The 22,601-nt window shown below is 40.9% G+C and overlaps 2 protein-coding genes across 3 annotated transcripts in view; both read right to left on the minus strand.

Moving 5' to 3' along the window:
• The window catches only part of camsap2b (calmodulin regulated spectrin-associated protein family, member 2b), a 36,342-nt gene extending 23,747 nt beyond the window's left edge, over positions 1-12,595 (minus strand). The window contains exons 1-2 of one of the 2 annotated variants that reach the window (XM_079648080.1): positions 11,621-12,595; positions 4,741-5,000 (exon numbers count right to left, since the gene is read on the minus strand). In XM_079648080.1, coding sequence (XP_079504206.1) covers positions 4,741-5,000; positions 11,621-11,759 — 399 coding nt within the window. In that variant the 5' untranslated portion in view covers positions 11,760-12,595. The remainder of the gene's footprint in view (positions 1-4,740; positions 5,001-11,620) is intronic. The other variant, XM_079648081.1, reaches the window with a different exon arrangement.
• Positions 12,596-13,427: 832 nt separating this feature from the next.
• ticam1 (TIR domain containing adaptor molecule 1) lies at positions 13,428-16,256 on the minus strand. Its single transcript, XM_079651502.1, has 2 exons — positions 16,023-16,256; positions 13,428-15,830 (listed from the first exon to the last, which is right to left on the minus strand). The coding sequence occupies exon 2, from the start codon at positions 15,693-15,695 to the stop codon at positions 13,953-13,955; it is 1,743 nt and encodes a 580-aa protein (XP_079507628.1). The 5' UTR covers positions 15,696-15,830; positions 16,023-16,256; the 3' UTR covers positions 13,428-13,952.
• Positions 16,257-22,601: the final 6,345 nt, after the last annotated feature.

Here is a 22,601-nt window from a genome sequence, read left to right on the forward strand (position 1 = left end):
CAAACAGTTTGTTATATTGAATGCTTCAGCTGTAGCGTGTTAAATGGGTAAACATGATTGTTTGGATTGCAGGCTGACACTGTCTAAGAAACAGTCTGCACACAGTTTGTTCCTGCATCTTCAGGATATTGGCAGATTTTTGACATTGCATGCATTCTCCTCCGAGGGTACAGTAGCCGGTCTGGCTGACAGATGGACAGAGAGAGAGAGAGAGAGAGAGAGAGAGAGAGAGAGAGAGAGAGGCCCAAGCAGGGTGAGACAGGCAGAGGGTGAGACAGACAGATAGAAGGAGACAGAGAGAGAGAGAGAAAGAGGCAGACAGACGGTGAGACAGACACAGAGAGGGGGAGAGACAGACAGAGAGAGAGAGGCAGACAGAGGGTGAGACAGATAGAAGGAGACAGATAGAAGGAGAGAGAGAGAGAGAGAGAGAGAGAGGCCCAAGCAGGGTGAGACAGGCAGAGGGTGAGACAGACAGATAGAAGGAGACAGAGAGAGAGAGAGACAGAGGCAGACAGAGGGTGAGACAGACACAGAGAGGGGGAGAGACAGACAGAGAGAGAGAGAGAGAGGCAGACAGAGGGTGAGACAGATAGAAGGAGAGACAGATAGAAGGAGAGAGAGAGAGAGAGAGAGAGAGAGAGAGAGAGAGAGAGAGAGAGGCCCAAGCAGCTTACACTGGAGCTGCAGATCCAGAAACCTAAATTTTCATGATCACACTGAGCTTTTGCTGTGATTGAAGGTTTTCTGAATTAATTTGCATAAACCGCACTAAATCTTTAATATTGTTAAGAAGCTTATTGAGGTGTGAGTTTTCAGAATATTGGGGGAGGAAGCCACTTTCATTAAAATGGTAATGACAAATCAAGTGTTCATTTATGTTTCATTACGATTTCTGTAAATGAACAGCTGCTTCAAAACATGGACCAATTTCGAATGCCTATATTGTTAATTGTGTACATCTTCAAAGGGACTGTACTAAAATGATAAAGGGTTTTCAAAAAGTATTTTAGAGTTGTGGTAAAATATTAAAATAATTGAATATTTACAGCATATTGCTCTCTATAAAACCACAACTTGTAATTTTTTACATTTCATGCAGAGATGAAAAAAACAAGATTGTTAAAAGTGAAACATCGTGTTCAGCCCCCGACAGTTCCAATTCATATTCATACAATCCCTAGGTACAAAAGAATGTCTTATTGTTCACATTATTAATGTGTAAGATTGAGAGCTAGACTTTTTTTTGTTTTACCAGGTTATTGTTCGTCACCGTGTTGTATATGTTTGTCTGCGTCACTGTTCTCTCACTGCTTCTCATAGGACAATGTATTGAGAACTAAAGTGCATGTGTGTGTGTACATATGGGTGTGTGAACGAGACAGAGAAGGAGACAGACTGAGTATGTGGTGCCACTGCTCTCATATCCAAAGGAAAAAAGGCGACTGTTGACACTATAACAAGCCATGTGCTGTCTATTATCCCTTCAGAAAGACCTTTGGTGTGTGTGTGTGTGTGTGTGTGTGTGTGTGTGTGTGTGTGTGTGTGTGTGTGTGTGTGTGTGTGTGTGTGTGTGTGTGTGTGTGTGTGTGTGTGTGTGTGTGTGTGTGTGTGTGTGTGTGTGTGTGTGTGTGTGTGTGTGTGTAAGTGTGTGCAAATCTAAACCCCTCACAGTGACAGACGCCCCTTATAAGGCTGTGGAAATGGCAGATACTGGTCATAAAGAGTGGCAAAGAGCTGCAGTGCTCTCTAACAGAAGCATCAGCATTCATCCTCACTGCTGTTGTATTGCTGTGTGTGTGTGTGTGTGTGTGTGTGTGTGTGTGTGTGTGTGTGTGTGTGTGTGTGTGTGTGTGTGTGTGTGTGTGTGTGTGTGTGTGTGTGTGTGTGTGTGGTCCTTGATCAAAGGCATCTATAGGAAAGCACAACACAGCTGAGCAAACAGATAATCAAAGTAACCTCTTTCTCCACAAAGTGTCTGTTCAGCGCAGGTACGCACTCAGACAAATCTGAGCTCCGCAAGTGTTTTTATTTGACAACTTAACACCTACATGTCTGTCTCTATTAAGATGTTAGTGTGTTTGCCATTAGATCTAATGTCCACTCTTGCTATCTTTCTCACCCACATGCATTAAACACTCCAAATCTCTCAGCGCTATTGAGCAGGAGGCTTTTAGTCGAGGGTACACGCCCCTCTGCAGGAAAATGTAATTACCGCTACGGCTCCCTCTCCTCCGCCACACTTGTCTTTGCATTTCAACCCTCAGAGGGCATGGTGTGTGAAATTATAAAAAGGTCGGCGAGGAACAGGAAAGTACAACTAGAAAAAGACACACAGGTGCTGAGCACACTGCAGGAGGTCTGACAGCCCTTTGGAGGTGTGTGTTGTGTGTGTGGGCTCTCATTTGTGCACCAGACGTGCATTGCCTCAATGTGAGACCCCACCCTCCACTGTGCTGCAGTACTGCACATCACGTCTTCCTCCTTTCCTCAAACCCTCCCTGCTTTCCTTTCCTCCTTCTCTTCTCGTCCTCTCCTAGTCGTCTCCCTTTTCTCTCCCCCATATTCCTGATGGCCATATTAACACTGGGGCTTTTCCACTGTTTCTCTGGCACACGCATGAGGCCTCGTCTGCCAAAAAGGAAATACCTTCCTTCTTCTCTCTGTCTTTCCTTCTTGCCTTTCCAAAGCTTTTCCCTATTTCCCCCTTTCCATTCATCCTACTGCAGATTTCCACTCCTCTCTTGCTCTACTTTCCTGCTTCCTCCTGAATTGCAGCCAATTGGCCGCCGCTAAACTCCATATTTTCCCTCCTTCTCTCTATGTATCCATTCACCCTCTGATAGACTGCCACACTCCTCCTCCTCCCTTTCGTCTCTCACTGAGTTATTATTCTGTTGCACAGTATTTGGAAAACCATGAGGTCATCATTTTTCTTCAAAGATATACCATAACCCAAAATGAAAAGCCTGGACTTTTAGCGTGACCGTAATTATCCTGCTGAGTCCACAAATACACACAGAGGCAGTCCCTCCACCGAACCAATCAGATGATTTCAGAAGGGCACAGAGCCACATTAAGGACGAGTAGATTAACAAAATTGCCAGGCGGTGTTACACAAATGAAGGTCAATAGTCGACTGGCTACAGGCTCCATTTGTCTTCTTAAAACTGTCACTAAAACTCTAAATCACCGGCCCTGCACAGTGAGACAAAGAGAGACGAATGTTTGAAATTGAAAGGTGATGAAGGACATTAAGTGCTGCTTTTAATCGGCGTCCATCATTCCCACCTTCATGACAACCTCAATCGATGAGTGGAGTAGTGAGCGCAATCAACCGTAAACATAAAAACGCACTCTTGACTTTAAATCATCCTCTCAAGCTGTAATAAGAGAACACAAGCAGAGGGCAAATGAAATACTGGCTACATCAGAGAGAGAGAAACGGTGACATGTTTGTAATCTTCTATTAGAGATAATAAACTTTAATCTAATCCAAAAAGATAAGAGTTTAAAGGAGACAGAGGTAGGGGCTAGGAGAGGAAAATAAGACAATGAGAAGAAGAGGGATATGGAGAGAGGAAGGTGTCAAACAAAGAGTTGAAGAAAGAAATAGTAAGACAGACAGAGTGAGAGCAGGAGGGGGAGGGGGGGGGGAAAGAGGGTGCACTGCAATGCAGACACCTTTGGCTGTCAGCAGAAGTACCCGGACTCCAGCCATGTGTGTGCTAGCAGTGGGTATGGATCTGCAGCCAGACTCAAACAACATAACAAATCTATTTCCCTGTAATCATGTTCAGTAAATAATGGCAATTTTATGATTTAAACCCAAAACAATTAGCTAATTAGGCAATCAAAACAAATCTATCAATGTCATGATAATATCTGGATTCATTTATCAGGCGAAAATGCTCAAAAATGTGCTCTGAAAGCCTCCCCGATGAGCGGATATTTCATTTAAACTGAACATCTTTGTGTTTTGGACCCGTTTTGACCAAATTAGCAATATGTGTGCATTACTTTGGCCATTGTCTTTGTCTCCTGCAAACAAATCTACTCTGATATTCAAAAAAAGAATACATTTTAAAATCAATAATTTAAATAATAGCATGTTGCAGTCCTTTTATGTTCGTCCATTCATTGCTGCACACAGTATTGACAACATACTACCAGAGTATCTCTAAGGGATGTTTGCCAGGAACTGTCTAATAACACACAGAGCGAACAGTGAGTAATGGGTTGCTATAGGAAACCCGTCATTAGCGGTTGTTTTTCCCCCAAACGGGACAGATCTTGGAGGACAGTCAAACAGTCGGACACATGTAGCCGTGCATGTAAACACACTATCATATAACTTACTCACTCCCCATGAAAGAAGACACAGCAAAACACACAGTAACATTCACTGTTTTTATATCTATATATCTGCTTTTTTTCTCTGTTTCATGTCTTTTTCACGATTTTATAGACAATTAGGGAAAATAAATCCTTAGCTGTAGCCCTGGTTCATATTCTTGTGTGTGTGAGCCTATGTGTGAATTTACGGGACAGAACAGATGGAGCTGTAAATGCAGGGATCCCATTTCCCACATCTTATCACCACGGTTACTAACATATATGCATGTTTAAGTGTGAACCATAAGAAGAAAAAAGAAAAAAACTAAATTAGACTGTACTGTAAAATGTAAAACCCGCAGAAAGATGAGGATGTTTTCAGTCTTGTACTGAGCTATCTCTCACCATGTGTATGGGCGTGCTGGTCAGGTCTCTCTCTGTGACCAGGCGGTCCTGGTCAGTGACGTACAGGCCTTTCTGAGCCAGGGCCTGGATGACAGCGTTGTGTCCCAGTAACGGTTTGACAGCATCACTGCGGAGGATAAGGCTCCCCGCCCGGCAGTAGAGCTCAGCGGACTGCAGCAGGCAGGCCACCGGAGGCTTCAGGTGCTCCTGCTTGTACTGGTCCCTGTAGAGAGGCTCCACCAGGTCCTCTGGGACTGCGTCTGAGCGGAGAGAAGAGAAACAGAGAGGATTAGGGTTAGATTTACAATACGACTCGAATGATAAATGATCATCCGATGGGATAAGTCATATTATTCGGTACTATTCCAATAATAGAATTTAAATTGATACACTTTGGCCGTAAATCTGAGTTATATTTTATTGACCTAACAACCGCAGCTAAACACTCCAATAGAAAATGACAGCAGGATTGCAATTTACAATATACGTTTTTTGTTGTCATAAATAAATAAAGAGTTTAAACTGTTCTTTGTTTTTGTGGTGTAAACAGTTGCTATGTCAGTTCGATTTGGTTAGGTACAGTGGAATAATAACTACATTATCTTCACTTCAGGTGACCATTAACTACTGGTTATGAACTTCTTTTTTAAAACACTAAATTGTGAATTGAACCATATAGTGCATCCCTTATAAAGCTGATTCTATTTCCATTAAGCTTCTTCTTTTCTCCAGCTCCATTGCTGCTCAGACAGCATCCACAAAGAACCCAACAATGAATGCATGGAGGCGATAAAAAAGCCACTATTCTTTCTATATTTGACTGTCTCTGTTGTTGTTGCTATGGCTCCCTCACACTGTAGCTCAGAGCCTCGCCTTCGTGGTCGCACCCAGCTTTTGCACACAAATAATCACACACAAACACACCGAAAACATGGTTTGCACCACAAAACCTCCTGACCATGAGCGGAGAAAAGTATATTTTAGAGCGAAATGAGTTCAGTTAGAGGTGAGACAGTTTCCACGGAGAGATTTCACCATCATCATGTGTGTACCTGTTGGAGGTTCTCCCTGAAGATACATGTCTTGTGAGCACAGAGTGTTTTTTCTGTGTGTGTGTGTGTGTGTGTGTGTGTGTGTGTGTGTGTGTGTGTGACCTCATCCAGTAAATCTGATTTGAAGAAAATAGCCCCACACACACACACACACACACACACACACACACACACACACACACACACACACACACACACACACACACACACACACACACACACACACACACACACACACACACACACACACACACACACACACACACACACACACACACACACACACACACACACACACACACACACACACACACACACACACACACACACACTGTCTTTATGTGTTGTTGTCAACCACATGTTGTGACTCAGAGTAGTAGTATCCTAGTCGCCAGTCTGTCATTAAATTACATATGAATTGTATCTATTATTAGATAATACCATTGTATAGGAATTTGTGTGTATGTCTGTGTGTGTTTGTGTGTGTGTGGTGACACACTTTTACGGCAGTGCGTGCTTCAGTATGTGTACTCCTGGTGTGTGGGGTCATTTCCTTTCTGCCTTTCTGTGAATCACCCTGAAGGAAACAAAGGAATGAAGGAATCCATCTTAGAGGTATAGCTTTACGCTCTTCAATTTTCCGAAATAACAACACTTTAGAGGTGAAAAAAAGCTCGACAAAACAACCTCATAAAATTAAATATTTAAAGCTTAAAATCCATTAAGCTTGTGATCAAACTATGGCAGTTTTTCAACGGCTGTGGTCAGAGTCCTACCACTTCCCAGCGCTGTTTGATGAAAGAGATATTTAAAGCAACAGGAAGATGTTTAACCACATCAACTTCTGCTTCATAACAAGCCCTCATATGTCTATTCACAAATATTAAATCAATCCAACTTTTGTCAGATTGTCTATAAAGCTGATTAATGGATCTGTACTTAAAGAAGCTTCTGATAATATAATGTGCCACGAAGTGAAGTAATTATGTTTATGTTGTTAGAAATGGTAAGTTACAGTACCCTCTATGGAGGGCAATCACTCTCCCAAAGACACAAGCTTTTTTTCAGATAATGGCAGTTAACACTTGATCAATCAAACTACATTAAAGCTTCAAGGTTAATCAAATCCTTTAAAATGACTAAATAGAACAGCGGGCTACAATGGCACACATAGCAAGTTTTTTCGAGTTCAATACAAATCTGCCTCGTCAAGTAAAAGCCCTCTCCTTTGTGTTGGCCATCAAAGAGGAAACAGACAGGAAGTAGCTGCCACAGGAAGTCCAGGCACGGAGAAGACTGGAGACCCCTGGGATCACAGCTCAGCACAACGTCACGGGCAGCACTGTTTATCTCTGCTCCAAACAAATTCAGTTAGCGATATGGGTTGCTACTCTGTAACAATTTATTACGTTTCTACAGAGATTGGATTTGAGTTAATTAGCTTTGTCTTATGTGTTGTTGGGCCATTGTTTTTGCTCAATGTTCATGTGATATCCCACTTTTTACAATTTGTTATCACAAGATGAACCTGATGATACAAAATTCTTGCTGCAGTAACAGATTTTTTGGTGATGCGGCTGCAGCGGAAAGAGCTGTGATCTTAACACTGACAAATGATCAGAGTTTAAACTAATATGGCTAACTTGTTCAACTGTTCACAATAACACAACCAGCAGTTACAGATCAACATTCATTTGGAGTAGTTATTCTTATCAACCAATGAATGTTTGTCCAAAATGAACTCTCCTTAAAGCTCTTTTTTTGGTCTCTAGCAACAACTGATTGAACTATCTTGCAATTTAGCTGCTAATGATCCACTTTACTGACCAATTAGCTGGTATACAAGCCTCTCTGTCACTTGGTGCTGGGAAGGTAGCGTACTGTACAGTCGGCTTTTACAACTGCAGTCTAAACAACTATATAAGAGCGTTGAGGTTGAACAAACGCTTTCTGCTATCTGAGCTACGTTGGATGCTAACGTAGGTTACAAACTATCTCTCATAGAATTGTACTACATGATAGCTGGTGGCAAAAATGCACTGGATATCGTGATAATGTTTATTTATTTTCCTACTGTCTTAGTCAGTAGACATCATTTGAAGCAGTGTAACCTCAAAGCACAAAGTCATGAAAGTCACTGCACAGCTGTTAGATGATCAAAACCTAAAAGTTTAGTATGCATTTTTACATTTAAGCCAATCACTATTTGATTTAATTGTAATAATCCTTCCCTCTATAGCTCAAGAGGAAAACCAGTATTCTTTCCACCATGGCAGGAGAGGGAATACTCGCTTTGCTCCTCATGTTTTGTTTTAGTTGTTTTATGTTATACTGATGGAGAATTGCACATTCAGTCATCTAATGGCCTCTTCTGAAAGAGCGAATGAAAGGCTAGTGTTGGTGACCTGTGGCGCTGGTTACATCACTGCTGAGATCTGAGTAACAGACGAGTCCAGATAAAATCATCGCTGCGTCTTTGCTGCAGCTGATTATGTGATATAACCATTTGGTGTAAACTCACAATTCAGATTGGGTTAAAACTACATTACATTGCATTTAGCTGACGCTTTTATCCAAAGCGACTTACAATAAGTACATTTGACCAGGAAGATACAACCTTGAAGAAAACAGAATCATATAAGTACATCAGGTTTCATAGAGCCAAACATTTCAAGTGCTACTCGACTGGCTTTAGATAAACCAGTCCTTTATTAGTATTTAAGTGCTCTCTTAGCAGTTCTTTGTTAGTAATTCTATCGCTCGAAGTGGAGTCGGGTTAAAACTACAAATGATAACCACATATTGCTGTTAAGTGCCTTTATATTAAACCATGGCTAAGGTAAACAAATGCAAGACAGTGAGTGAGCTTAGTCCCAAAATAAAAAAGATAAGAGCTGTCCATAGATTGATTCTTAAAGCCTGAAAAAGCTGTTTTCACACATCAATGGGGAAGTTTGTCTTTACCCACTTAAAGGTCCCATGACATGGCCATTTCTACTGATCATAATTCCATTGTTGAGGTCTACTGGAATAGATTTCCAAACTCACATTGGTTTCTCATACAGCATCTCTGTATAGTATGTGTATTCACTCTCTGTCCTAAACGGCTTGTTGGAGCTCCTGCCTGGGGCAGCATACAGGTATTTTCTGTGTTAGAGTTTTACTCGCTACAGGGTGTACTTTGAGGGTTTTGACTCTGCACACCGTTTACATTCAGAAAAAGCTTCATAACACACAAGGGGACGGGTAATAACCAGAAAAGCATGAGATGAGACCTTTATCATGTGATTGTTTGGAGGCCAGTCGTGATACAATATACAACGTTAAACCTCCAGCACACATACACACGCATAAACAAAAACAAATAGAGAATGGCTTAGAGGCATCTTTTGTCCTTTAGTTAAACTTCTGAACTGAATATTGCATATTCATAGATTTTAGATTTGTTTAGATAAGAGAAAGCGAGTAGATGTAATTCTAACAGTGTTGAACACTTACATTTGACTTTGTATGGAAAATCTGGCACACAAAACTTAAAGCAGAGTAGTTTTAAAACGTGTTTGGTGGGAACTTTAACATGACTTGATTACATGAGGTCAGCCATTAAGCACCGTTGTTAAAATCTGAGAAGCCCTTTGGTTCTGATGCCAGCATAAGACACATCAAGACAAAAATGTGGAGTCAGTAAAGCTTTGACATTCATTACACACCCACTCACCACTATCAGACTACATCTTCACAAAGCATCTTAAAAGCCATCTGTTTTCTTTGTCCTTCTTTTGATTCCAAACCTTTTACTCTGCGGGTTGTACATTTAACTGTGTTGCTTGTTTGTATATAGTGTCTTCTCTGCCCTTCTACTGTAAACCATTTTGATATATAAGTTTCCATATTAGTATTTCCTACTGCACACTGCATCTGTGGTCAGCACAACTGGGCTTATCCAATCCATCTCTCTGAAGTTTCAGTACAAACTTGCAGCTGATGAGAAAGTTGTTACATCCGAGCGCCACCAAATTCAAATCATCGCTCATCTGTCCAAACTAGGCCAAACAAGGCTGTGAGGACTGGTTATGAATTGGGCCACAGTTCTGGGAGCTGAAACTGTGTCACTACTGGGATGAGAATAAAAGGCGGCAGCAGTTTGCAGGTCTTGTTGAACTACATCATGTTGCTGTCCTCTACCTTGTGTGTCCCTCCAACATGTCATGCTCTCTGTGAGTCATGTGCAGCTCTATTTGGCGCTCACTGTTGGATCAATGGGTGTGATTCAGCGGTCTGTCTTTTGATCTCTCTCTTTCTAGGTTTGTCTGTGTGGTTTCTAGGTTTGTCTGTCCGTGTGGTGACCACTTAGAGACTCACAGGGCTGTACATGGAGGAGCAGCTGTTTAAATCATTCATTAGCAGGAATAAACCTCTGGGCTGAGAGCAGGCTGCAGTCTTTATGAGGACAGACCGCTAAAGTACACTGAGGACAGATACAGGCCAGAGATCGGATACATGTCACGTATGAAGAATAATTACTGACACACATATCTATATAACTGGCTATTATACTGTGCGTACAAGGGAATTTAGTAGAGATTAAACAATTACTCAATTGGTTCACCCACACTTAACGGTTTGGCAACCTTTTAAAAAATCCATTTTAGATCAAGATTTGAGTTTTAAATGTTTAGCCAGCCACAACATTTGAGATACAACATTAGGAACATGTGATGAAGATTATTGACTATATTCTGATGTGGCAAAATGCACAAGATAAACCACTTTAGAAATGTTTGTAGAACATATGATTATTCCCATCTCCTGATTCTCTTGTTGCTTTTCGTCGAATGTGATAGTAAACCAAATGTCTGAGAATGTTGGTTACTAAAAATAAACATATCTAATGCATCACTGAGGGCTCTAAAAAAGCATTCATCAACATCTTGATTACGATTTTGCTGCAAGTAAAAAAAACAAGTTAATTTTTTATTCCAGAAGCCATTAGATATACACCCAGAGCCAGTGTGTTTAATCTGTCTGTAGAATAACAAAGCATTTACACCAGTTGACATAATGTGTATTTGTATTTCTGAACACCATTCACCATTTCTTTCATATGTCATAGGATAATGTTTTTTTTCGGCTGCATTTTATAGTAGTGAATGGATGTTTATGTGCCTTTTGTTTGCAAACTTGATTTCCTTAAAATGAATTAAATTGTAAGACATATTTGAGTGAAGCTACGACACAGATCATCAAACAGTACATCTCTTTAGTAAGAGTGTTATATAATAGCTTTACTCTCACTTATGGTGGGAATAATTAGCATAATTCAAGCAACAGGTTAGATCAATGTCACTTTGACATGAGCAGTGATATGACCTCTCACCCCCGGGTAGATACATGGAAAGAAAAAGGCAGAAATGCACGTAAAAGGCCTAAAATACTTTTACTTAAGTTTGAAGTATGTCACTACAAGGATAAAGAGGACATCTTGTTTTTAAATGTTATGAATTGTCCTTGGGTGTTATGAAAGGCTCCTCCAAATAAAATGTATTATCATTATTTTTTTAGTGACCATTTTCTTCAATTGCTGCTATTTCACAGGATATGCAGATATGGCAAGTGTTTCTATTTATAATAACAAGGAGGAAACATCAAGAAGTGTAATTGGGTTTGTCTGACAGTGAGTGTCTGATTACAAGCTGCTGTTTACTAAATATTCCCCCTGGTCCAACACGACATCAGTCCACATTATAACACATGCTAGATGATGATCTCCACAATGTTTTCCACTCATTTAATCCCGAGATGACAACGATTAAAGAGGCGCCACCTACCCGAGCCGAACGCCTTGGCCACCAGCCACGTCAGGCTGCAGGAGATCTTGGCCCTGGTGAAGTCGTAGTGATCGAAGCTCTTGATGGCAGGGACGATGAAGGTCCTCCTCATCCCTCTGTCATCTGTCGCATCTCCCATCTTCTCTCTCTCTCTGGAGCCCTGCTACACTGTAGGATCAGTCAGCCAGAGGAATTCGTCCTGACTGCGGATGACATCCCGTCCAGAGGAATTCAATGCAGCAAAAATTTCCCCTTCAGCTGACAAAAATGGAAGAAAAAAAAACTTTGAGCGTGGCCTGGGTTGGAGATCACGACGAGTTTTGGGGCGCTCCTCGTTTACAGCAGCACCATCCCCAGTTTAGAAGATATTTAGACAGCACGGCGCAGTTTAGCAGCAGGATTTCTCAAGATTTCCCCCATTCCCTGACGTTTTTCTCCTCAGATTGTCCGAAATAACGGAGCAGCTGTGCGTCAAAGGAGGAGAGCTACAGACCAACACCAGTGGACAGTTTCACACAGGAACTAACCACGCTGTTAGTCTCCATGTTGTTATTTCTTCTGTTTTCTAACTGTTTTCCCCTCTCCCTCCTTCCTATCTTTTTCCGCGGCGTCTTCTCTGCGCTTTTCCTGCGGCACTGAGAGGAGGATAGAGCTCACTGCGCATGCGCGATCCACCCACCCAGTCTACTCCGTCCTGACAGTCAGAAGTCACCACCATGTAACACAAACCGAGGGGACTGGAGCAGCATGGGGTTGTATGACTAATTCCCTCTATGCTAATTCCCAGATATTGTTTTAAAAAAGAAAGGAACAACCTTTTTAAGTATTTACAAAATGTTACCCTCCAGTTAAAAACGATTGGCTGATTTGCAGACACATAATTTACATCTAGGATGCTGTGTGTTCTTTATTTTATATTACATCTGAAATACTTATTTATACACTTTTAAATGTATGGTTAATACTACAAGGCGCACTACACAATTTGCATATCAGTCCACTATTTTTGTTTTCTGTTGTTTGAAATGTCATAAACAACAAATTTGACCTATTTATTTGGTCATTGATCTTTTATCATGATATTTTACCTTTTTGATTTACTGCAACTAAATGTGAACCAAAGCTAGGGACTTATAATTGTAATATTGCTGATTAGTATACACAGATTATGTTAAGATCATTAAGATGTCAAGAAATGGGAACAAATGGTGATTTTGAAAACAAATATTTCTGGTAGACACATAATTTGTATTAGGTACGACTTTAGACACTTCAGTGAGAGTTTTAAGTTCATATTATTTTTTAAATATGTCAGTGCAATGCACAGACTCATATGGGCAGGACAAAAAAAACGAGAAATCCACCCCACTCAGAGTCAATCCTGTGTAAGGGCAATAAGCACATGCCCGAAATTCCTGCACTTAGATATGTGTTCAAACTGAATAACACAGTGTGCAAGCCTGCTGACATAAGCAATTCTGAACAAATAGGATGCCCCTATCGTTGGAAAAAAAGGGTGTCTCTTTAAAAACAAACATTATAATTAAACTCATGAAATGGAAAACTATTGTTAAAATGTATTCGGAAGAATTCAAAAAAATCGAAATAAACTTTAACATGAAATGTTGTCGCAGGCTGAAAGATGATATAAAAGTCAAGGTTAAAGGATAGAAATTATCATAATTATCGTTTAAAGTTCTTACAACTTGATCGGATCACCAAAAACGTTTTAGTTTTACAGTTAATATAATATAAAACTGTACCTTACACAATGATTAAAATATGCGTACACATAAAAACACAAATGTTGGAAAATATTCAAATTAAGATTTTATTGAATCTCTTTTAGCTTTCAGATATCAGAACAGTGGTGCATTTGGTTGAACCTGCACTTCAGAGATCTTGTGAAGGGCAACAGAGAGCGCATGACAACGCTGCTCCCTGGTGTCTTCAGTAGGATCATACAGCTGCTTGGATCAGGAATTGTACATCACATTTCGGTCAGTAGATGGCAGTCCTCTGCTAAATATTCCTCTGATGCTTTGTTCACGAGACTTTCTTTAAAGCTCTCCTGAAATCATTAAAATGTCACTGAATAGAATTGTCTTTCACCAACAGGTTTACATTTTACAGCTCTGACATGTTAGTGTTCAGACACATTTTTTTTTCTTTTCTCAGTTTCACAAAATATATTGACCCCAGAAAATGTCTATTTCCTCCAAAGATTATTAGAAAAACAGGATTCAAATTGAGTGGAGACTTTGACCTGTCTCACATGTACACAGCACGGCACACAGTGACATTTAAACCCTGACCTTAACACATCTTAATATTAGGAGCAGTCTTCATCTCTGTCAATTGAATCATCTCTGTCTGCTTGTCCATCCGAACCAACGTTCATTCGAGAGTCATTACCAATCATTATGTACTTTGCGTTATTAATGTGGATTTGTGGCTGTTCTGGTGGCCCTCTAGGGCCGAGGTGAAGTTCCTGTTCCAATAAAAACCTCAGGTTATCTTTCTGCAGCAGCTCTGCTTTTGTACACTCACAAATTAATTGCTTTTGGGACCTATTTGAGTTCTTCAGAGTCTCCTGTCTCTGCATCTGCATTTTCACTTTCTGATCTATATTCCAGATATCCCTCTGTTTTTTAATTTTCGTTGGAGAAAATACCCTTCGTACTTTCTTTTCAAAGTTCCTATTCTCGTCGAGTGTATTTATTGTCCTCAAAACCATAGGGAAGCTATCTTTAGGCAGGCTGTTCTCCCTTGGCAGGAGAGGAATAACTGTGCCATCTTTGTGTGTCTTATATATGGAGTTAACAAGAGCAGAGTCTGTCTCCATCATTTGCATGCGGTCGAAGTTGCGGGTAAGCAGCAGAACAGTGTAGGCCGAGTTGTCGATAGCATCTTCCACACTCCTCAGAGTGCTCCTCCCCGGAACAGCAAAGTCCTCAGAAAAAGTTGCACCCTCAATATGAATGACCTCTTCCAGCCTTTCCTTCATGCTTTCAGCCACATCTGCATCTTCAGCTGCGTGGAAGATAACAAAAGCGTAAAAAATTGGCTCTTCCTCCACCTCTGCACCTTCACTTTCATGCACTTCCTTTGGAGCAGGCATCTTGGGTAGAGAATCGCTGGTTGCGGTGGGTAATGCAAAGTTTGGTTCAGTGGTTGGTTTGGAGGTCTGGTGAAAAGTCTCTTTGCGAGTGATAAGACTGTCCAACTCACCGCCCTCTGCGGCTCCCTCCATCTTTAAGGGTTTCTTCGCACCAAACATCGGAGGTTCACTGGATTCAGGCTGAGAGGTTTGAGATTCATCAACTACGAGGGCAGGGGTGTTTACTTCGGAAGCACCTGATGTTTCTGGGGTTACTCTGTTGTATGAGGCTGTTGGGGGTAAACTTATCTCCAGATGAGTGGGATATGAGGGCATTGAAGAGGTCGCCTGCAGTGGACTAGGCAGACTGTAAGCTCTCTCGGACTGATCTTGAGACAGGTCTACTTTTAAAGTTGTACTTTCTTTATCCGGGGGGCCATGGGGATCCTGGTCAGACATCGGTTTCTTCGAAGAGCACAACCACTCTGCAAACTGAGGCCCACAGACAACTTTAGCTTCCTCCCTAAACTTGTCGTACTCCAGGTACTCACAGTTGCTTGTTTTCTGATTGTCACTTGAAAGGGCTCTCTTATACGCCAGATTTCTCAGACTTGTATCACAAAGCCTCTGTTCTGATAAAACCTTGAAAATACGAGCCAACAGTGCCAAAGATTCTCCTGTAAACTCTTGCAAATGACCACAACGAGTGGCAAAATCTTCTAATTTGCCTGCACTCATCTGCCACTTTTCAGCCAGAAGTTGAGCAAGGAAGTTGTTTTTCAGCATCTGGAGTTTGTTCAGGGCCCGCTCCTCTTTCTGGAGAACGATCAGACATAGGGCATGTATGATATTGTCTTCAGGAAACTCACCCAGCTGGAATGTCAGACTTAGCAGTCGATTCGGCGGTGCTTTGATCACTATGTCGAAGACGTCTCTCAGTCCTGTCCCCTGACTTTCTTGTCCCACGTGACTCATTTTCAGGTATGACGTGCTGCAATATCTTCATTCTATGACAGAAGCTGACAGGATCTCACGTTATTTTTCAATATATTCGTATTATTTTCTTCAAAAACTTGAGTTTCTGAGGAGATTTCATTGACGTTCTTGTTTCTGTAAAGAGATCAAATCAACAAACTTCAGAATGCATGCAATTATGATCACAACATGTTGGGATGTTGTTCTGACTAAATGTCAACAGAAAAGTAATTTATTTGTTTTTTATAAGCACCGCAAGTGACATTTAACATAACCACCAAGATCAAAATGACTCTTATCAATCATACACGTTACGACATTACTCACCGGCCTGGAATCAATGGAGTTTGAATAGAGTTTGTGTTTCCAGTTCAAACAAGGAAGTAACTCAGAATCTCTTTTCCTGTTCAGTTCAACCAGTAGAAAACTATTTTCTCCAAACAGGAAGCCCTTAATGCACATTTGAGATAGACGCTGTTGGTGAGTCTTGACAAACTTTCTATAAAAAGGTGGTCAGAAACCGTACCTGTGTCAGTTGCAGGCCTCTGCCAGCATGGAAAACGTTTACATAATGATGACGTCACAGCTTGTAAGTAAGGGAGCTCATGAAGGACAAAAGACAAAAGCAGGAAGAAGTCAAAACATAAAAGAAAAAAGCACAAGAAAAAGTTGAACCAACCTTTAAAAATGCTATCACAGACAATCACCAGCTTTTCTGCTAACCTCTACAAAATGTACTTTGTGACACTCAGTCAACTTTTCAATTCCCTGATTTGTCACAACTCTGCAAATCTACAACAAAAAACGTACTTGTGTGAAGAAGTCTTTTAGTTACTTGTGCACAATTGCCGCAGGAGAGAAAAGTATTCGGAGTTTTCTTCCCCCTCTGCTGAGAGGCAAGTGTATTTTTATCCACGGAGGAAACCTCCAACCCTGTATTTACCAGGGGTGGGGTCACACCAGGCATAGTGCAAGCCAGCATCAAATCTCTCACTACAGTGCAGACAGAGAGCCTCTCTGTTAGGGCTGAGTACAGCGTGATATGTTTACTGTACGACCACTTCTGAGGGATTACTGTAACTCCATAGGAAGTGTGGTTTATATGTTTATTGTGGCACTAGTATATATGTATGTATGCATCTCTCCAGAAAAAAGCAGCTTCCAGTTGATCTATATTGAACATGCCACCAAGACCACAGCTTTGTTGTTTCTTTCAACCCTATAGCTAACAGTATAGCTATAAGGGACTGTGTTAAAATGATATGGGGTCAGAAAAGGTTCTTGCTATGAGGACAGTAGTTTGGCTTTTTTTCTGCGAGAGCAGGGGGTTTCATTTTTTATATCAAGGGTTAGAGTTACTGTGATTTGGGACTGCATTTGTGAACAGGACTGGTGTTTGAAGGCATTTTAAAAATATAAATAATTTTCCAAATCTGCATTTCAAATGTACATCCTTTTGAATTCCTTATGAATTAGTTTTAACAAGTTCTGAAGCATGGTTATGAAGGATGTTTTTTTTTCTCTCAGAATGATACCCTAACTGCGGAGATTGTACCGTGCTGAGAGGATGAGGATTGTCACCACATATTTTGTCACTGCTCTGTGACATTCACTAACCCTGTCCTGACTCATGTTTCCTTTTGCTGCAAGGGAAAACAGCGCGTGCGCCTCATTGGTGGGCTGTGCTACGGCTGCAGAAGCCAAAGAAGAAAAGTAAAAACACATCTATTATATTAATTATTATTATTGGTCAGCAGATATTAACTTAATATATCATTGATTTTGCATGTTGCACATTGTGGTGGTCGTTGCTCTACCACGGGTCACAGGATCAGGTCACAGTCTTACACTTGTACTTGTTCTCAGGCTATCAAAAATGCAACAAGCTCTTACTTTAACATGATGGATTGTGGATAAATATTTAAGCAAAGGGTTTTGTCCCCCCTCCCGTTGTTGTGAGTGCTCTACAGCAAATCCGGCATTTAGCAGTTGTTTTTGTAGAATTTGGTTCTGTCTATCCTCACGTTTAAGTTAAGGTTGTGTGCAATAAGGTCAGTCAGTGTCGTTTACAACTGTGTTACCAAATTGAAACATGTTTGTATGTGGCTCCAGTTTTTGCAGATGCCTGTGGCGTCAGAAAGAGACAAAAGAGAACATCTAAGGCCGTGAAGATAATATTTGATAAAGGATTTGTTGGCCACAGGGCTTAACAAATTTCACTTGGATAAGAAATTTAGCAGAAAACCAACCCTATACTATAATCAATCAGACTTATGACCTACCGTGAACATGAGATGCAACATGTTTTGATTTAATTTGCATTTTTTCCTTTTAGTTAAAATGTTAAGTATCTTGCAGGCCCATATGATCCTTTAACTTCCACAGAGAGTAATGGCTGGGACTTTTCACATGTTCTTGGCAATTTTTTATTTCATTCTAATCTTTACATTGGCTGTGTTAGATATTTCATTTGTACTTAATGTATACTGTTTAGTATTATTTATAAGGAATTGTTGAGAAGGTAGTTGCAGCTTTTTTAAATTAAGCAAAGGGTGCAAGGAAAATATGTATTTCTCAACCCCAGAAACTCTTCTACATCCCTAACCAGCCATGATATGCTCATACATTCTTTGTAAGCATTTGCACACCATATTATGCCTCGTTATACTTCCCTTACACATACACACATGCGAGCAGATGCACACATAATCTGGCCCTAACATGAAAGCATTGGCGCACAAAAAAACAACACACACATTCACACAGCCTCAGGATCATCCTCAGTCAGTTACATAACGCGCTGCCAAACGTCCATCTTTATTGAGGTCAGTTCCTTTAACGAGAAACACGCTCTCCCAGCAGCTGTGTTAGTCAGCCTGGCGGTAAATGTGCCTTCACCTTCGGGCAAAACATAAGAGGCTCTGTCAGTTTGGCAAATGGTGACTTTGGACAGCTTGGGTAATGGTGTTTGGAGCAAATGCATTCTGACCACTGCTTGTTTCTTTGTGGCAACATTGCGTCGTTTCAATATAAACCAAACGCATGGAACTTTACTTGGTTTATTACTTTTAAACAAAAATGCACAGATGTGTGTGTCTATGTGTGTGTTGTTCCTGGCCGTGGGAGAGAGGCCTGCGGGAGAAACAGAGGGGTCACATATAAGAGGCTTTAGGGCAGACAAGTGAAAAGGAGGCCCTTTCTTGGACAGAGACTACGGATTAGGATGAAAGACGTATGAGTGGGGGATGCTCTCTCTTTTTTATCTGTCTCACACTCTTGCTGCATCTCTCTGCCACATTCTGCATGATATCTATTCAAAGAAAAGAGCAAGGAAAAAAGAAGAAAGACAGACACAGTGGCAGATGCAAAGAAGGACATGAAAAGCCATAGAGATAAAATAGTTAGATATTGGGGCATTCGGATTGAGACCTTGACAGATCGATAGCCTCTTTAGAATTCAGTTTGTGAGAGGCCAAAAGAGGCCATGAAATGCGCTGCTCTTTTCCCAGCCACTTGATTCGTCACACATGCTAAGAGAATTTAACACACTCGCTTCTGGAAGGCAAATATATGCTCCACACACATGTACATGTGAAGACATACACAGATACAAGGCCATGCACTCATTCAATCGAGCGTCCACGCCCAGCGTTTGGCCTCTATTGAAACACTGAATGAAACACCTGCACTGAAGCCACGACTGACCAACAAACTTTGCAAAGATCCTTTTTTTTGTCACACACTAACCACTACATATTCTTAAGCATTCATATTTCTATTCGTATTCTTATGACTGTGGTCATTTCCTGCATTCTCTGCTGAAAATACAAAGCAGCATGTAGCTTTAAAATGTTACACAACTGCTTTTTATTCTGATTATGTTATGGATGGTTGAAGCTTTAGGTAGACTACATACATTGAGGCGAACTCAGCTCATGCGTGTGCTGTGTAGCAAAGCAAAAATAACCCTGGCTATCACACGCTGAGGCTAGTATAATGTTGTTGACAAAGCGGGGCCAACAGATCTGAGTTAATGTGACAGTTAACTAGCATTAATTCAGGAGCAAAGGTAAATGAAGCGGGCCTGCGGACAGGACAGGGGAGTGCGGTGGGGATGGGAAGACGTGTGTACTGTACCACACTGGACCATGCTTGGATGAGCATGTAGGCCATGCCAACAACAATGCATAATACAGCCTCCGGTGATGGGGGATGGATATGCACACACACAACACCCCCAACCTCACACACACATAGACATACACTCGCACAAACACACACGCACAAGCTTACACGCATGCACAGACATTGATGGTGATGGGGCATGGAGCAGTTTTTGCTCATATCAAGAGAAAGTCTTTGATCAGTGTGACAGGAAGGGCACTCGCCCCAAAGGAATTAGCTAACTCTTGCCTTGCAAAAGCTCATACACAATAAATCAGGCATGTTTGCATTTGCACAGAGGAGAGAAAGTGTCTGATATTTAACTTCATTAATATGCTAAATTTATGAATATGATTTGTTACGGTTCAACGTCCAGAGTAGCATGTCCAAGAGTGGCATGATAATCATGAAGAGAAAAATGTGCAGAAATTCAGGTTGCGTGTATAATCCTCTCAGTTTAATAGGTTGTTAAGCTGCACAAGCAATTTACATTTGACTTTTAAATATGCACAACCAACAGTTTTATTTATCCAGTTAAAAAAAAAAAATTAAACAGTGTTTCTGACACAAGGAATGTGTAACAGATTTAATATTTTGTTTATTTCTGCCTCTGGAGTCGGGAGTAGCAGTGCTTTATATTGGATACAAATGGGATACATGTTTAGTGGCTCCTGGAAGGTGCTCAACATCTTTTCTGATCCATCGCTCCAATTCACAATCTGCTTAAAATTATTAAAGGCATTATGCGCAGTATTTATTTAATATTCCATATTCATAATTTAAATTTAAATCCTTAATGTAGTTATTTCACATTTTTGGATACATGTTTATTTGCTCTCTTGCTGAGAGTAAGATAAGAAAATGTACTCTCTTTATTAAATGTAACGCTATAGCCAGCAGCTGGTCAGCATAGTTTATCATAAAGACGGTAACCGGGGGTAACCAAAAGCAGAACATTCTAAACCCCCCAAAAAGCACACAGATTGTTATATTTAATCTGATGTTTTAGAGAAGATTGAACAAAGAAAAATATGTTTTAAGGCAATGGGGAAAAACGTTTTTGTTACCTCAGGAGAGAGTTAGGCTAACGTTTCCCCCTGTAATGCAATGGTTTTCAGCATCCCTATACACAACTGCTATTCTGGGCTATTTAGACTAAATAGGCTCAATTTGACTTGTTAAGTGTAAACTGGATCTCATTTCGGCCCTTGGGAACGGTGCTTAAGGTTGTCAGAGTCGTCCACCCACTCATAGATTTGTATAGAAGAGGAGAAAAGAGGTGACAGAACAAGAGCATAGAGCAGAAGTGCAGAGGAATTAAAACCAGCATTGTAGCAGGAATGAACAGAAGTAAAAGAATAAATGGTCCCAATCTGGCTGCACTTGCCGCTAGAATAGCTGCCCGTCCAAAAGCCCATGCCCAATCCCCCATTTCACTTTTGTCCGTCTCCAAACCCTGCGGATGCTCCGCTTGTGTAGCAGATGCACATAACCAAAGGATGTGAGGCATGAAAGCAATGGGAAATTCATTACATATTCCTACCCCCCTCCGTTCACCATAATCACCACAATTAGCAGACATCTGCAGTGACTCCAAAGCTGGGAGTGTATTAAGGCAATCAGAGCAGCTTCACAGACAGCACTGACGGCAGCCCCCTCTGTGATGGGCCTCATCCTGAAGGGAAGCATTCCATTAGAAACTCAGTGATTAATTGAGACGCAGAATTTGTTCTTGGCATCGAGCAAGAATGAAACCCGACAGGAGGCATCCATGATGGCAGAGTTGTACGCGGGTTAGTGGAGGTGGTCCGGGGTTGCCGGGGATTGTGCCATACTGTTGATGATGTGAGATAAGGTGCTTATACTGTGGTGGCAATTAGCTGCATGAGAACAGTTACCAGATAACAGCTATATGAAGACGTTCTGACCCATCAAGTAAACAAAACCTGTGTGTGTCTAATGATTACCCTGATTTGATAGCTACTTACGTTTGAGGGCAAAAAAAAACTAACAAAAAACGATTTGTTTGTGATTGGTATTGATAATACACCCCAGTGTTCTTTTTCAGAAAAACAATTGATATCTGGATTTCCAAATGACAAAGCACTGGGCCTTTAATGGTGGCCATGTGCACGTAACTCTAGCAAGGCAGATAAAGGTTTGACTGCTAAATATTAAAGGAATAGTTTGACATTTTGGAAAATACATTCATTTACTTTTTTGCTGAGACTTAAGATTTTTGCATACTCTATATGAAAAACTCATTAAGCACTGAAACCTTGAACACAGAGTCCGATAGATTGTCTTCTTCTACTAGTTGTGACAGATTAAATGTATTACGTGAGTGCACAATACAGAATTGGCTTGTCATTAAAAAGGTTAACCCGCCATAATGCCGCTTTAAAGTCTGTTTACCCTAAATGGGACCATCATTTACAAAATGAACATAATTTTGAATTTGAGCACACTTGAAACAAGCTAATAAGACCATAGACTAATTGGGAGAATGTGTAGTGAAGTTCCAAATCATGTGATAAGTAGGATCCTTTTTCTCATAGACTTCTATACAATCAGACTTCTTCTAGCAACTGGTGGAGTAGCTCAATACTGGACATTCAGATTTAAGCATTTCTTCATTAGCCTCAGTCTTTCAGACCCAGAGGATGGATTACACACTATACAATGACTGTTCTGAACTCTTTGAAGACTGTGCGAAGGCAAAGGCCTTGAGATGAGAAAAGT

The sequence above is a fragment of the Notothenia rossii genome, assembly GCF_949606895.1.
Source record: "Notothenia rossii genome assembly, chromosome: 9".
NCBI lineage: Eukaryota > Metazoa > Chordata > Actinopteri > Perciformes > Nototheniidae > Notothenia > Notothenia rossii.